General features: G+C 39.0%; 1 protein-coding gene across 1 annotated transcript; it reads left to right on the top strand.

The window, feature by feature from the left end:
* The first annotated feature begins 1,818 nt into the window (after nucleotides 1–1,818).
* On the top strand, nucleotides 1,819–11,024 carry LOC122093998 (stromal cell-derived factor 2-like protein). Its single transcript, XM_042664576.1, has 6 exons — nucleotides 1,819–2,270; nucleotides 2,365–2,505; nucleotides 2,696–2,836; nucleotides 10,251–10,300; nucleotides 10,384–10,513; nucleotides 10,618–11,024. Exons 1-6 carry the CDS (start codon nucleotides 2,166–2,168, stop codon nucleotides 10,699–10,701), a joined length of 651 nt encoding a protein of 216 aa, XP_042520510.1. The 5' UTR covers nucleotides 1,819–2,165; the 3' UTR covers nucleotides 10,702–11,024.
* Nucleotides 11,025–13,496: the final 2,472 nt, after the last annotated feature.

Here is a 13,496-nt window from a genome sequence, read left to right on the forward strand (position 1 = left end):
AATTTTGATTCTGCATTAGTAGGCTAGAGACAGGCCTTGCCTAAAATGAACAACCATGGAGAGTGGGTCACAAAACTCACCACACCTAACCAACCACATACCATTTACCACTCAAATCTCATCAAAATACCACTAGAAGAAAAAACGAAGAGATAATGACTCTAGAATCTAGAATTAGAGCAAAAACCATGTTCTTAAGTGATACCAAAGGTGCCCATTAAGGATTTGGGTTTTCAGTCTGAATGTGATGTGAACCCAAACATACATTCACAAAAGATTTGCAAGAGATGAAAAATGAACCAGAAAATTTCGGATCAAAGAACAGAGATCCAAGCATTCAATGTCTAGCATCGTGACAAGAACAAAACGCAAAGAGAAGGATAAAGAGAGAAATCACTTGTGGAAAATCCTTCGCAGATGGTTGAAGCTTCTTCTTCCTCTTCCTCTTTTCTTCGCAGGTATACACAACAGAGATGGAGTTTTAGATTCAGACACAACAAGCTACTTTGCTTATTTGGGTGTTTTAAGGTCAAGGGTGTAATGGTAAGTTTATATTCCCATGGTAGTTTGGCCATTTAAATAGTACGAGTTTTTATTTCAAGTTTCGGGGGTCACATGAAATTATGGACATTTTTAGGGGTGATACAAGAAAATTTTCCTAATTAATTTGTTGACCAGAAAGATCCTGAAATAAGTTTAGAACCTCAAGGAGAGAAGAAATATCATGCTCATGGGCCGTACAAAACAGAATAGTGTCATCAGCAAATAAAACATGAGAAATTTCAGTGGCTGACCAACAAACTTTAATTCCTCCAAAGAAACGAAGATCCCAATAAGCCATTAATAACTTGGAAAAAAAACTTCCAAGCAATGATAAACAAAAATGGGCTCAAAGGGCAGCCCTACATAAGATCTCTAGAGGGTTCAAAATAGCCAAAACAACTCCCTTCAATCCTAACAGAAAAGGTAAAAGAGGGTATAAGATCATATATCATATCACACTAAGCCTCACTAAACCCAAAAACTGAAAAACAGCCCAATTACAACCCACTCAATTCTATCATAAGCTTTTGGCATATCTAACTTAATACCTAATCACCCTTCCCTACACTTATTATGATTCAAAAAATGAAAAAACTCATGAGCTACAATGATATTATTAACAATTTGTCTTCCTTTTACAAAGGCAGCCTGAAAGAAAGAGATAATTTGATCATAGAACCCTCCATGTGCCTCCTTCTAATTACTTTGTAAATTTTGGATCATATAAGAAAGTGCAAGAAAGACATGCATAGTTTACTCATTTTATCAAGTATGACATCAAATAGAACTGATTGAAGAACTAGAATCTATATAGTCAACCCTATTTAAATGGGATAAGACAGTTCTTGTTGTATAGGGAAGTCCAGGAAAATTTGAGCTCTGTGTTAAATTATGCGGCAAACTTAATGACATGTCATTTGTAATCAACCCAGACCCAGGTTAGGTTCCCAAGGCTTACCTAGCCCATGCCCTGATGGGCTTCAGGCCGGATCGGACTCACCAGGTCAAACTTCCGTCTTATTTATATGGGCTATGGCTGGGCTGAGTCCCTGCTGGCCCATTCCTACCAGACATGTCACGTGTCGTACGTTTTTCCTGGTCTTTCAAAACGTTTCGACAGCTTTGACGCGTTCCTAACCAACCAGGCCTTCCCACGTCACTTCCACACCACATGTAACAATCTCATTCGTTCTAAGCCTCTAACAGAAACGTCATCGAAAAGCTGTGCCGTGGGCCTCGTAGCAGGGGCAAGCCCAAGTTAGAAAAGGTTCCTCTACTGAAATCAACGAATCAGAACTCGGAGAAGAGAAGAAGAAGAAGAAGAAGAAGAAGAAGAGACAGAACTCGCAACTCGCAACTCGGAACACATCGATCGAAGAAGACGGCGGCTCTGAGATCGAAATTCTTTCTGGGGCTTCGCTCTGGATAGTCCAACAGAGCGAATCGTGGCTCCTTCAGGGTCACAGAGCCTCTCTCGAAGGAACCCCTCTTCTTCTACCTCTTCCTCACCACAATCCCTAGTTTCTAGGCCGACTAAGATTGATCACAGAGGAACATCACAACCTTCTCAGTCCGATCTCCATTTTTGGCAGCAGAACTGGTTCATTGGCTTGCTCTTCTTCATGGCGATCTCCTTCTTTGCTCTCGCTTTCTTTCTATACCTCGGCCTTAAATTGGATCAGAGCTCTCCTTTTCCCGCTTCGGCCGCCGCATCCGAAGGTGTTGAGGTGAATCCCACGAATCCCCACATTTGTTTAAACTGATCGAATTCTTTGGAGAAAGAGTTCAAAGATTCTTTAATTTCTTATCCTTAATTATCAGATTACGTATGGGGCGGTGCTTAAGTTGATGCATGAGAAGACGAAATTCCGGCTGCATTCACATGATGTGCCTTACGGCTCCGGAAGTGGACAGCAGTCAGTGACTGGTTTTCCTAACGTTGATGACTCCAATAGCTACTGGGTATCATCTCCCCCTCCCCACCCCCCATACTTTGAACGTTTCTTGATTTGATGATGATAAGAATGTGAACGAAAATTTCATTCCCCCCCCTCCCCTCTCCTGATCGTGTTTAGAGTTTAATTGTTTTGGGTTCTTGTGCAGATCCCTCCTGATCGTGTTTGGAGTTTAATGGGTTTTGGTTCTTGTGCAGATTGCTAAGCCAGTGCTGGACTCATCTGCCAAACAAGGTGATAGAATCAAAGGTGGAACTATTATCAGGTTGCAGCATATGAAGACACGGAAATGGCTGCACAGCCATTTGCACGCATCTCCAATATCAGGCAACCTGGAGGTTGGTTGGCAATTTATTTCACAATTTTGTTCATGTTTCAATTGCCTATTTGAAGGCCTAATTGTATGTAAAATTTTCATCTTTGTTATTTATTTTTCTAATTGGACTTTAGCATCCTTTATAGTGTAATGCCAACTTTCTAAATTATCACTTCGATTTTAGTGGACCATTTCCTTACATAGTAGTGTGTCTGGGCAATGGTAATGAAATATACACTATTAGAGGCACATCATGATTATTTCTTTCAAACTAGTGTGTTGATTCTGGAGGTTGCTGTATTTTGCAGTGTATGTGTATTTGATAAACTGTGGTTTGTCTATTGACATTGGCTGAAACACACTGTTTTCTTATTAACGTTTAATTCTGATGGCCTGCTCATTAAAGCATGAAAAAAAGCATATATTTTTTAATCTTCTTGATGCAAATAAATTACAAAAGTGGTTTATAATAGTGGTTAAAGCCTTGAGTTGGGCACTTGGGTTCTATACATGTTGGACCTTTGGTCTAATGGATTTTTATTGTAATAGGCCATTTTGATGAGCCTAAAATATGGGTAGGAGAAATGAATACAAGATTTATTAATTACTAAAGTTGTGAAATAATTTTATTCTTTTATTTTTTATCATTATTGAGTCGGGAAATTGCCTCTCTGCAAAGCGGGGATAAGTTTGCATAAATTATGATCCTCTCCTCAGACCTCGCAGTGGTGGGAGCCTCGTGCACCGGGTACGCCCTTTTATTAAAGATTTTTAGTTGGTCTGGATCAGGTCTCCATGACCATGAGTACATCCTTTTTTCAAGTTGTTCTCTTCATTAATTTATAGTATCCTAAAACAGTTAAGACCACCTCCAAGGTAGGCTATTGGCTGGAGGAGTTTTAGGTTTGATATGAGTTTGTTAGAAGGATATAGTCCTGCATGCAAATTTGGTGAATGAAACTATTGCTTCAACCTTTTCTATCATTTTTTTATTCCTGCTTGTACTATGCTTATTAAAAATCTATGATTTTAGAATTGGTTCTTCAAGTCTGATTTCAGAATACCCGTCTGGATCTGTTGCTGAACATTCTTTGTTATTATTGTTCAAATTTAATCAATGTTTGCCGTCGAATTGAACCATCCTGTTTCAAGTTGTTTTCTTAGATTGTTTTCTGAATTAATTTTTCCAGATATGGTCTTAGGGTTTTGTGAAGATTTCATTCTGCTATCAATTCATAAAATTAGAGCAACATTGATTACTGTTTTGCATTCTGAAATTTCTGGAAATCGAATTCTGTTATGTTCCTGGTTTCTAGTTTCCATGTTCGCTTAGGAAACTTAATTAACTTGAAATCTAGCCGTGGATTAGTTTCAAATTTTGATATCTTGTTCTCCTACATAAATTAAACACTCGACCAGCTTCATAGCCAGATCAGGCCTTCTGATTTTTATTTAGGGAAATTTACATCCACCACCCCTCGAGTTTGTCCCAATTACATCATCCCCACTCTCGTTTCGGTTTTTATATTTAAACCCAAAAAACTAACACTGTAAGAGGTGTTAGTTTTTGCAATTAAAAAGACGATTTTACCCTCATTCAATGTCGAACCCGTCCGTTCAGTCCATCTCTGTTTCTTGTGAAGTCTGAATTGAAATCCGAACTCGTTGGAGAAGAAATGTTAGGGATTTTTAATGGCACAATATTTTTTCAACTGATGTTATCGATTTCAAAACCAGGACATGCAAGTATTAGAACTTCGTGGACCATTCCTTACTTCCTTACCAGAACCCTAACCCGGAAGTCAGGAAGATTGAGAAGATTTGTAGTTTTAGCAGAGAATGATAATCAGATGAACAGAGAACCAGAGCCAGAGCAAAAAGATAATGGGTTCAACGGTCGGGGAAATTCGAGAAACGGTGAACAGAAATTCGAGAAACGGTGACCGGCCTACATTGAATTACATATGGAGGAATCTGTTGGATCCAGATCCGGAGAACATCTTCGCCGTGGGACTGATGGGCCTCCTCACCTGGGCAAGCGTACAAGTCCTCTAGCAGCTCTTCTTCATCTCCCTTGCTATCTTGGCTGCAACTGTTAAGTACTCGTTCATTGCTGCATTCTTTGGGTAATTAAGTTATTTCGTTCAGTGATGGTCTCCTTTGTAGACTCAGAAACGCATGTATGTGGGATTGCATCCTACTAAATATTTGATACTCTCTATCTGTGTGTGTGTTATATTTTCCTCCTTGGATCTCCAATTTCTCCGAGTTGAGTGACCAGATCTTGATTGGATTTATTTGATTTTTTCTTTTTCTTTTTTTCCCTTTTCCTTTTCGGGAATTATTGGGTGTGAATGGTGAAATTAGAGTGAGTAGCTTCATTTTTAATCAATTGCGTTTGTATTTTCATTCTATCTTCGTGCGATCTAAAATATTGGTTTTTGGTTTTCCTTCCTCTCATCTTCTTAACTTATTGTTTGATGTATTTATTAAGCTCTTTCATGCGCTCTTCCACAAGGCCATCCATCATGTATCTCCTACACTTCCCCTCTGGAAAAGCTTAGGAACTATCATCACAATGGAATAATTGTATCCCCTATTCTCTATTCTTCAATCCCTTTTTGGGGTTTGTCTTCTGTGGTAGATTTCAATGGAAGCCCAAACCTTTCTTTCTGGGTTTTGTTTGAACTCGGCGATGCCACTACTTCAAAAACCTGGAATATCAACAGTTGTAAGATTACTATCTTCGTCTTCTTCTTCCTTCATTGAATTGCAGAAATGGAAATGGGTTACTCTCAAAACCCATTATACTTCAAAGCTAGTTTCACAAAAAGTGAGAACTAGAAAGAGATGAGTGTAGAAATGCAGTAGAAGTGGTAGGGGACCTCACGGAAAGTGGGAAGGTTTTGGTTAATGGCGTTTGACGGAAAAGGGTAAAATGTGGTGCCGCCGGCGAGGGGTTTCACCATGAACAACAGAGAAAGGGAGTAGTGGATAAGTATGAGATTTTAAGGCTGAAAATGTTCAGAGGGTAAAATGGTCATTGACTCAAGATGTTTTAGGTAAATATAACAGAAGGGTAAAATCATCTTTTCCGTTTAAAAAACTAACACCAGTCTCACGGTGTTAGTTTTTTGGGTTTAAATGTAAAAAACGAAACGCGAGGGGGGATGACGTAATTAGGGCAAACGCGAGGGGTGGTGGATGTAAATTTCCCTTTTATTTATTTATTTTTTTAATTCTCCTAAATCTGGTTTTGGGCCCTAGTCCCTGTGATTCTGGTCGTTTTAGGGATTTCTGAATGTCTAAGCCTTAGGTGATTTAGATCACCATCACTTCTTCTGGTAATTGAAAAAGATTTTACATTTTAGACCTAGCTTGTAATCTAGTGTAGGGAAACATACTCCCAATCGTTTCTCATTCACTTCCCTAACGCATCTTTTTCACTTGATGCTTATTGCATTTCAGAATTTTGTAGGCCTCGCTGCTTACATTCCTTCTGTGGTAAACCTCACTCAACCTTTAGGCAGTAAGGCTCTGTATGATGCTTTGTCAGAAGGTTTTTTTTTTTTGGGGGCGGGGTTGGGGGGGGGGATGGGAAGCGGATTAATTATTGGCTATAGCTTAATTGGAGGGTCAATTATCCCAATCAATTATGATCAAGGACAAGTAGTGTCCAGCATATTTTGTGGAATATTATCTTCCAATTTGAATAGATTCTGAGCCAACATGTTTCCAAAATTGAAGAGGATATCACCCAACATGTCAAGCCAATATTCTGCCTACATAATGGGGATCGACCAGCTTTATTCTTATGAAATGATTGGTAATGTAGATGTCAGGTCAACAAAGAACCAACTCTACAAGAGGAGGACAGCAAGTCCTTCACTGAACAGCAGCAGTTTTACTAACCAGCACCTCAAAACAATAAAATAGAAACTGAGAATACCATAGAAAATAGAGAAGAAAAGATAAGGAGGGGTAGTGAAGGGGGATAGGGTAGTCTCTCTCAGACTTCGGTCTCTCACCCATGGCCTCTCACCGCCACTGCATCTCACAGCCACTACCTCTCACAGATTCCAAGCCAAAGCTCTCTTTTTTCTTTACTCCATTTTATGGGACTCTTGAGGAGTCTATTACAATATATAGGGATGAATTAATTGCCTCTGAAGAAAGTAGAAAAATAGAAATAAACTGAAACTGGAAACTATCTACTGTCCTTGGACAACTTATATAAAAAAGGAATGACATAGAAAGGGAAACATATCTTAGTGTATCTCTGATACAATACGATACTCTTCGATACGTATCTTAAATTTAGCGCGACCGATGTGCTTTTTTTTTTCTAATGAATATTCTGGTCCTCCATGCTTTGATCTACATCAACTGGCCATATCTACCAACCTTGTTTTAAGAGATATTTCTAGAAGATTAGCCATTGTACAGCCTGTCTAAGAGAGAGATTCTTCATATTTTTGGTGGGCCCCATGACAAATAAATGGAGAATATAGAAGATTATTTGACAGCTTGTGTTAGTGATATTTTTTAATGAAGTTTTATTCCTTGCATGGGGTATTTTATTAGCTAAAGATTAGTTTGTATTTTACAGGTTGTTATCAGTTTCCCTTTTTTAGTACTCTTTAGTTTGTTAATTAGATTGGGATTGGGATACCTTGTAAGTAGTTTCTATTTAGCATAAAGCTCAATCTGTGGGGGATTCCTTTCCATGCAAGGAAGGTCCCTTTGATGTAACCAATTGACGTTATAAATAAAGAACAAAGGCTGTTCTACAGCCAACAAGGTTAAGAAGAAAAAGAAAAAAAACACAGTTTTGTGCTTGCTCTGTGATAGTGTATGGTGAGATGCCATTGGTGAGAGACCAAACAAACGGTGGGAAGCCATAGGTTAGAGACCCTGGACTCAGATAGTCTCCTATCCAGCTATCCCTATCCTTTCCTCTTCTTCCCTACATCGAGTTTCGTAGTTTCTATTTTCAAAATATTCAATCTCTGAGAAGAGTTGAAGGCTGCTCTGCTATTCCAGTTTTCTGCCGATCAACTGAAGGCTGTACTATTATTGCTTCTTTGAGTTCTTGTTGAAGACTGAAGAATCCACCCTGCGGTTCATTGGTTGATGTGTTACTGCAGTAACATTCAAGGCCCAGAATCCCCAGTTCCACCATCAATTCCTGACCAGATTTTGAGAGTGAATCAACCAGCCAGACCTTGTAAGGGTTTAAAGAGTTAGACACCCTATCATTCACCTATCGTTTATGTGGTTTGTTGTTTTCCTTGCTGCTGGAAAACTGTTGCATAAGTTGTGAGTTTTGAAAGATCCTGCTTGGGGTTAGGTCATTGTGACCCACACCCACCTCTACATTAAAAATATTTGAAGTGTAGAATGGCACATGTAGTTTTAGACATGATTCTAGAACCCCAACATAATCCATTGCCAAAGGCTTGGTTTTAAAAACTTGAATCCTTGTTTCAGTCTTGTGCCACTCCCATCAACTCCATTTTTTACTAATGGTATCTGGCCTGTCATGATCCACTCGATCTCTTATGGGTCTGAGAGTTCATGATAACTGAATACTTCAAAATTCAATGTTGATGCAATAAGATGCAATATTAATATCTGAACTCTGAAGTACCTTCATATATTGTATATTTCTTACTCTTAAGTCTGGGATTCAGGTGTCAAAATCTTTGTAACCTCTTTTCATACTCCTCAGCTATCATGGCATTTTCTAATAAATGGGATCCAATGAAGGGTAAAATATATTCCACATCAATGCTGAATAAGTGTTCTGACATCTTGGAAACAACATCTCAAACTCAAGTCAATGTGAAGAACTGTAAAATCAAATTGAAGTACTGTTCTAAAACAATAGAAGATTCTTGCATACCTTTTCCAAAAACAGTCAGTCCAGTCAAAAGAGGGGTGATGCTGATACTGGTTAGTTGATATTTATCCACCAAAGCATGATAGCAGGCCTTATGGGTGGCATTTTCTCTTTTTCACTTTGCCTTGATTACAACACAGCCTGTGTGTCAGAAGATTCAAAACTTAACCCTGCTTTGGCTTTCGTCAGTCCACTCTATGCTTCAAGAAAATCCAACTTGAAAGGAATCTATGGTTTCGTATTCCATCTATTTGGTCTTCTTCTCCAATCTTCCTCCTTAACCTGTCAGCTCAAATCTGAAAATTTGACTATTGGTTCTTCATGCCTAAATTTGTCCTCATTGGTTCCCCATTTCCCCAATACAAATAAATTGGGATGAACGAGGTTGAAAAGTTGACTAGTTTCATATGATTACCAGAAGCTAATGTTGAAAAGCTAGATTTTTTCCCCTAAGCTTCCAGAGGCAGGAACTCGCAATTCAGCATTTATTTCACCATTTTATATGGAACATGAAGAAACCCAGGAAAACCCACAAAGAGAAGCTCTGTATAGGTTGGGGAAGCCAGATTTTGATGAGGATAATACCTCCCTGACGAGTGTGTCAGAATCCCTGTTTTGGGTGCTAGATGAATGCTCCACTGTGGCGCTGTCCCTTTAAGACACACCTATAGAGGTGTCATTCGGAGAGTCCCTTTAAGTTTAGATTTATCTTCTCACTTTTAAGTACCTTCATATTCGTTTGTCAATGCAAATCTCTGAATCAATATATTGGAATATATCCTATTGTTGATTTTGCTAATATCAGTGTTTCTATTAAATTTGGCATGATGTAAGGGTAGTGAATCAAGATTAGCATTGGGGAACTCACATCCATATCTTTGATCTTGGTAAATTGATGTTCATGTCCCTGTTCTTTTCAGTGCTATATATATATATATATATATATGGGGACATGTTTTTCTGTCTGAGAGCACGCCCTGCGCCCAGACACAGGGTGTTGTGAAATGATCACCATGCCTCTCCTGGTCAATGCTAGAGCATGCACTCTCATTGGCTGGGGGGCGCAGGGGCCATGCTCCTGGACAGAAAACAATATATATATATATATATATCTTAATTAACGGATGTTTTAGGCCATCTTCATCTCAACCATAGTTGTCAAGGTGCCCCTTAGGAGTCCAGGCACCTTAGCTCAAAGGGTGCCTTGGTCAGCTAGGCAATGCCGAGGTACCTTGATTTTTTTCCCTTCAATGCCTAGGGTAGCCTAGATGGCGTGACCACCATGTTCTCAACAAAAATGCAGTAGCACCCTTGAATCCTGAGTTTGAAGTGACCATCACAAATCATGGTGCATTGTTGGAAATTTAACTAGTTTATGGTAAGTTGTTCTTCCACTTTAAAAAGTGTCAACTCAGGTCTAATTGGAAATTTTGATCTCTTTGTTCTCAAATCTCGTGTCCTTTTAATGTGGTTGCATAATTAAATGCTTTATTGCTGCAATAATTTGTATTTAATATACCTTGTTCTTGCGTAGGTGAGCTGCTTTGGAGGAGAAGATGAATCTGATGCTGGGGATTATTGGAGGTGAGATCTTGGTAATTCTTTTGAAATGACTTTTTGAGAATACCTAGCTCATCCAAATGGCTGATGTCATATTAACTGTACAGGCTTGAGATTGAGGGGGGTGGGAAAACATGGAAGCAAAACCAGAGGATCAGGCTTCAGCATGTGGAAACTGGTGGTTATCTACAGAGTCACAACAAGAAATATCAAAGAATAGCTGGAGGTCAACAGGAGGTAAAAAGAAACAAAGTGTGGTTTTGAAGATTTATGAGAGTCGATGTGAAATGTTTTGCTTTGGGAGTTCTTAACCTAGAAACTTGCATGCTGTACCTATACAGGTTTGTGGTGTTCGAGACAAACGTCCTGACAATGTTTGGTTGGCAGCCGAAGGGGTATACCTTCCGGTCACTGAAACAGAGTAGTTTCAGCCGTTCTGCTCTCATTAACACTGAAAAACAGATGGTAGATGACAGTTTTTCTGGTGGTGGGTAGTGGTGAAAGCATAGTTCCTTCGAGCAAAAGAATCAAATTGTTAAAAGCATGTAATTAGCTATGTTTGACAGGTTCCATCAATTGATTTATTTGTCAAGAACCCCAGTTTTGATCTTTAGGGGAATGACCACTCGGCGTAGGGTTCGAGCAACTCCTGCACCCATCTTTCAGTAGATTTTGTAGAACAAACGTGTATGGTCCTTGCATCTGACTTTCATTACTTTTTACTGCATGGGCGTGTTTTTTCTGGTAATGTTTCTTTTTGCAGTCGGGGCCTCATCCTTCATGAGCATTCTCTTTGTTCCTTCTTTCTAGTTCCCTGTGTGCTAGAGTAGTTGACAAGCTCCGTCCCTGGCCATGGCAGCTTACATTGAACTGATATGAGTTATAGATTGCTTTATATTCCTCCCCAGGCCAAAGTACTGTTTGGCAATTTCTTTGTTTCATTTGGACTATAGCTCATTGAGAATGAACAATTAAAATGGCTTACTGGGTGAAGTTGAGGTTTCAATCCAATATAGGTATTTATTGCTTCAATAGAGCTGTCTATTGCTTATGTTTCATCTGCAAGGGCTTTTACTCCCTAGTTCCGCCATCTGAACCCACATCCTGACCTGATTGAACCAAAGTCTCCAATTTCTGTTATTAAGTTTGGTTTGAGAATAGTGTTCCCCTAGTATTCTGTTTTCTCTCTGCTAGACCACCCTGCCCAGAAAAACAATTGTGCTGGGCATGGCTATATCATTCTGTGTCTATGAAATAATTTTGCAAGCAATGAGTGGGAAATAACCTGTTTGGCTCCTAGATCCACCCAGAAGATCAATTGAAACAACTAAGATCACTTGAATTCATTAATGCCTCCTTCCCATGAAAGGAACCATTAGGGTTAGGCGTCTTCATTGCATTCTAGAGATAAAAAGAGAGATTGTGGGTGTCATTTGCTCCAGTGGTAAAGGACACTGGATTATTGTAGTCTGGTCTTGGGATCAAATTCCCGGGTTGAAATCGTCTGCAATTCCGATCTCGTATAATTCCTTGCAATACCACCTTTAGGCGGTGACATGTGTATTGATACCAATACAATGGTCCAGATCTGCTACAACTAATAAAACATTAAATCAGTGAAAAGGCATTTAAATCAGATATGGACCATTGCATTGGAATCAATACACGTGTCACCCCCTCAAGGTGGTATTGCACAGAATTGTACGAGATTGGCATTGCAGACGATTTTTTTCCCAAATTCCCACACCTTTCTTCTATTCTTCCAACCAACACATTTCTCAGAAAAGAAAATAGAGACAGAAAGTAAAGGAGAATAGCAGTTAAGAGTAGACATGATGGTTAGGGAAAAAAATCGTCTGCAATTCTGATCTCGTACAATTCCGTGCAATACCATTTTCAGGTGGTGACACGTGTATTGATACCAATGCAATGGTCCAGATCTGATTTAAATGCCTCTTCACTGATTTAATGTTTTATTAGTTGTATTAGATCTGGATCATTGTATTGGTATCAATATACATGTCACCGCCTGAAGATGGTATTGCACAGAATTATACGAGATCGGAATTGTAGACGATTTCAACCCTGATGGTTAGTGAAATAAAGTAAGGAAGCTGAAGAGGGAGGAGTGTGGGAGAGGCAAAAGTTCAAGCAAAAGAAAGAGGCAATATGCATAGCAAAATGATTTATGGTCTCTTATGACCATTTAGGCCATATGAATTGTTTGTGGAAGGAGTTAAAGATGAGACAAAAGAGTAAAGTTGATGTGGCACCGAAAAGGAAAAGAATGTTAACCCATTGAACTTTTCTTGAGAGAGAGAGAGAGAATTTGTATTGCCTTGTCTTGTAGTCTTCCATTTTCTCCTGATGCATGTGTTTCCCTTCATGCCTGTGCTAGCACAGAGGTTCCATGATTATGAAGCATTATTTTCTCTTTTTTTAGAGGGAGAGGAGGAAGTGTTTTTTGATGGGAGAGTTTGTTCGTTATGCACCTAGGGGAGTCAATAGGAGAGCATGCACAAGCATCAGGCAAGGAATAACTCCATTTCATAAGTCCATTTCATAAGAGACACAACGGTCATTTTGACTTGGATGCATTCCCATGCTATTTGACAATTTTTTTTTTTTTTTTTTTTTTTTTTTTGCTGAAGGTAAATTTGGAAAAATCCTGCCTCAAAAGGAAATCTCCCCTGGTCTTGATGATACGATCAGTAAGCAGTGTGTAAGTAGGTCAGATGTTCAGATGTAAAACTCTTAATCTCAAAATCTTTTCTTAAATATTTGGCTGTTAGGTGTTGCCGTGTTGGCTTATCACTCTCTTATAAGTATGAGATATGACCCGTAAAGAATCTAATATGACTAGTTTGACAGATTACAAAGGTCACATCTTAGGAAATGGAAAGAAAAGCTTGTAGATTTAGTAGACCTCAAACCAAAAACTTTCAAAAAATATATTCTGTTAGATTTCAGAAAAGCACAAATCCAAGCCGTCACATCAAACTCAATTTTACTCCAAATCAGGATAGACCTATTTTTGAACACTTTATTCGGCCTCCGTATTCCGTTCACAAAAAGAAGTTGATGATAGCAACAAAATAGAGAAAGAAGAAAAAGAAAGGGAAGAGGACAAACCACCCAACCACCGTGCACGCCCTTTTGATGGCCATTTTTTTTTTTTTTCTGTGAGACTATAAGGGAGGAACGTGTCAACTAGACCATG

The sequence above is a fragment of the Macadamia integrifolia genome, chromosome 11, assembly GCF_013358625.1.
Source record: "Macadamia integrifolia cultivar HAES 741 chromosome 11, SCU_Mint_v3, whole genome shotgun sequence".
Classification (NCBI taxonomy): Eukaryota; Viridiplantae; Streptophyta; class Magnoliopsida; order Proteales; family Proteaceae; genus Macadamia; species Macadamia integrifolia.

What these genes read in the sequence shown, in the direction of transcription:
- LOC122093998 (XM_042664576.1), top strand. Translation starts at nt 2,166, where the DNA reads ATGGCGATCTCCTTCTTTGCTCTCGCTTTCTTTCTATACCTCGGCCTT. An exon ending in ATGACTCCAATAGCTACTGG is followed by an intron (nt 2,506 to 2,695) that starts GTATCATCTCCC and finishes GTTCTTGTGCAG; the next exon opens with ATTGCTAAGCCAGTGCTGGA. An exon ending in TAGCTGGAGGTCAACAGGAG is followed by an intron (nt 10,514 to 10,617) that starts GTAAAAAGAAAC and finishes GTACCTATACAG; the next exon opens with GTTTGTGGTGTTCGAGACAA.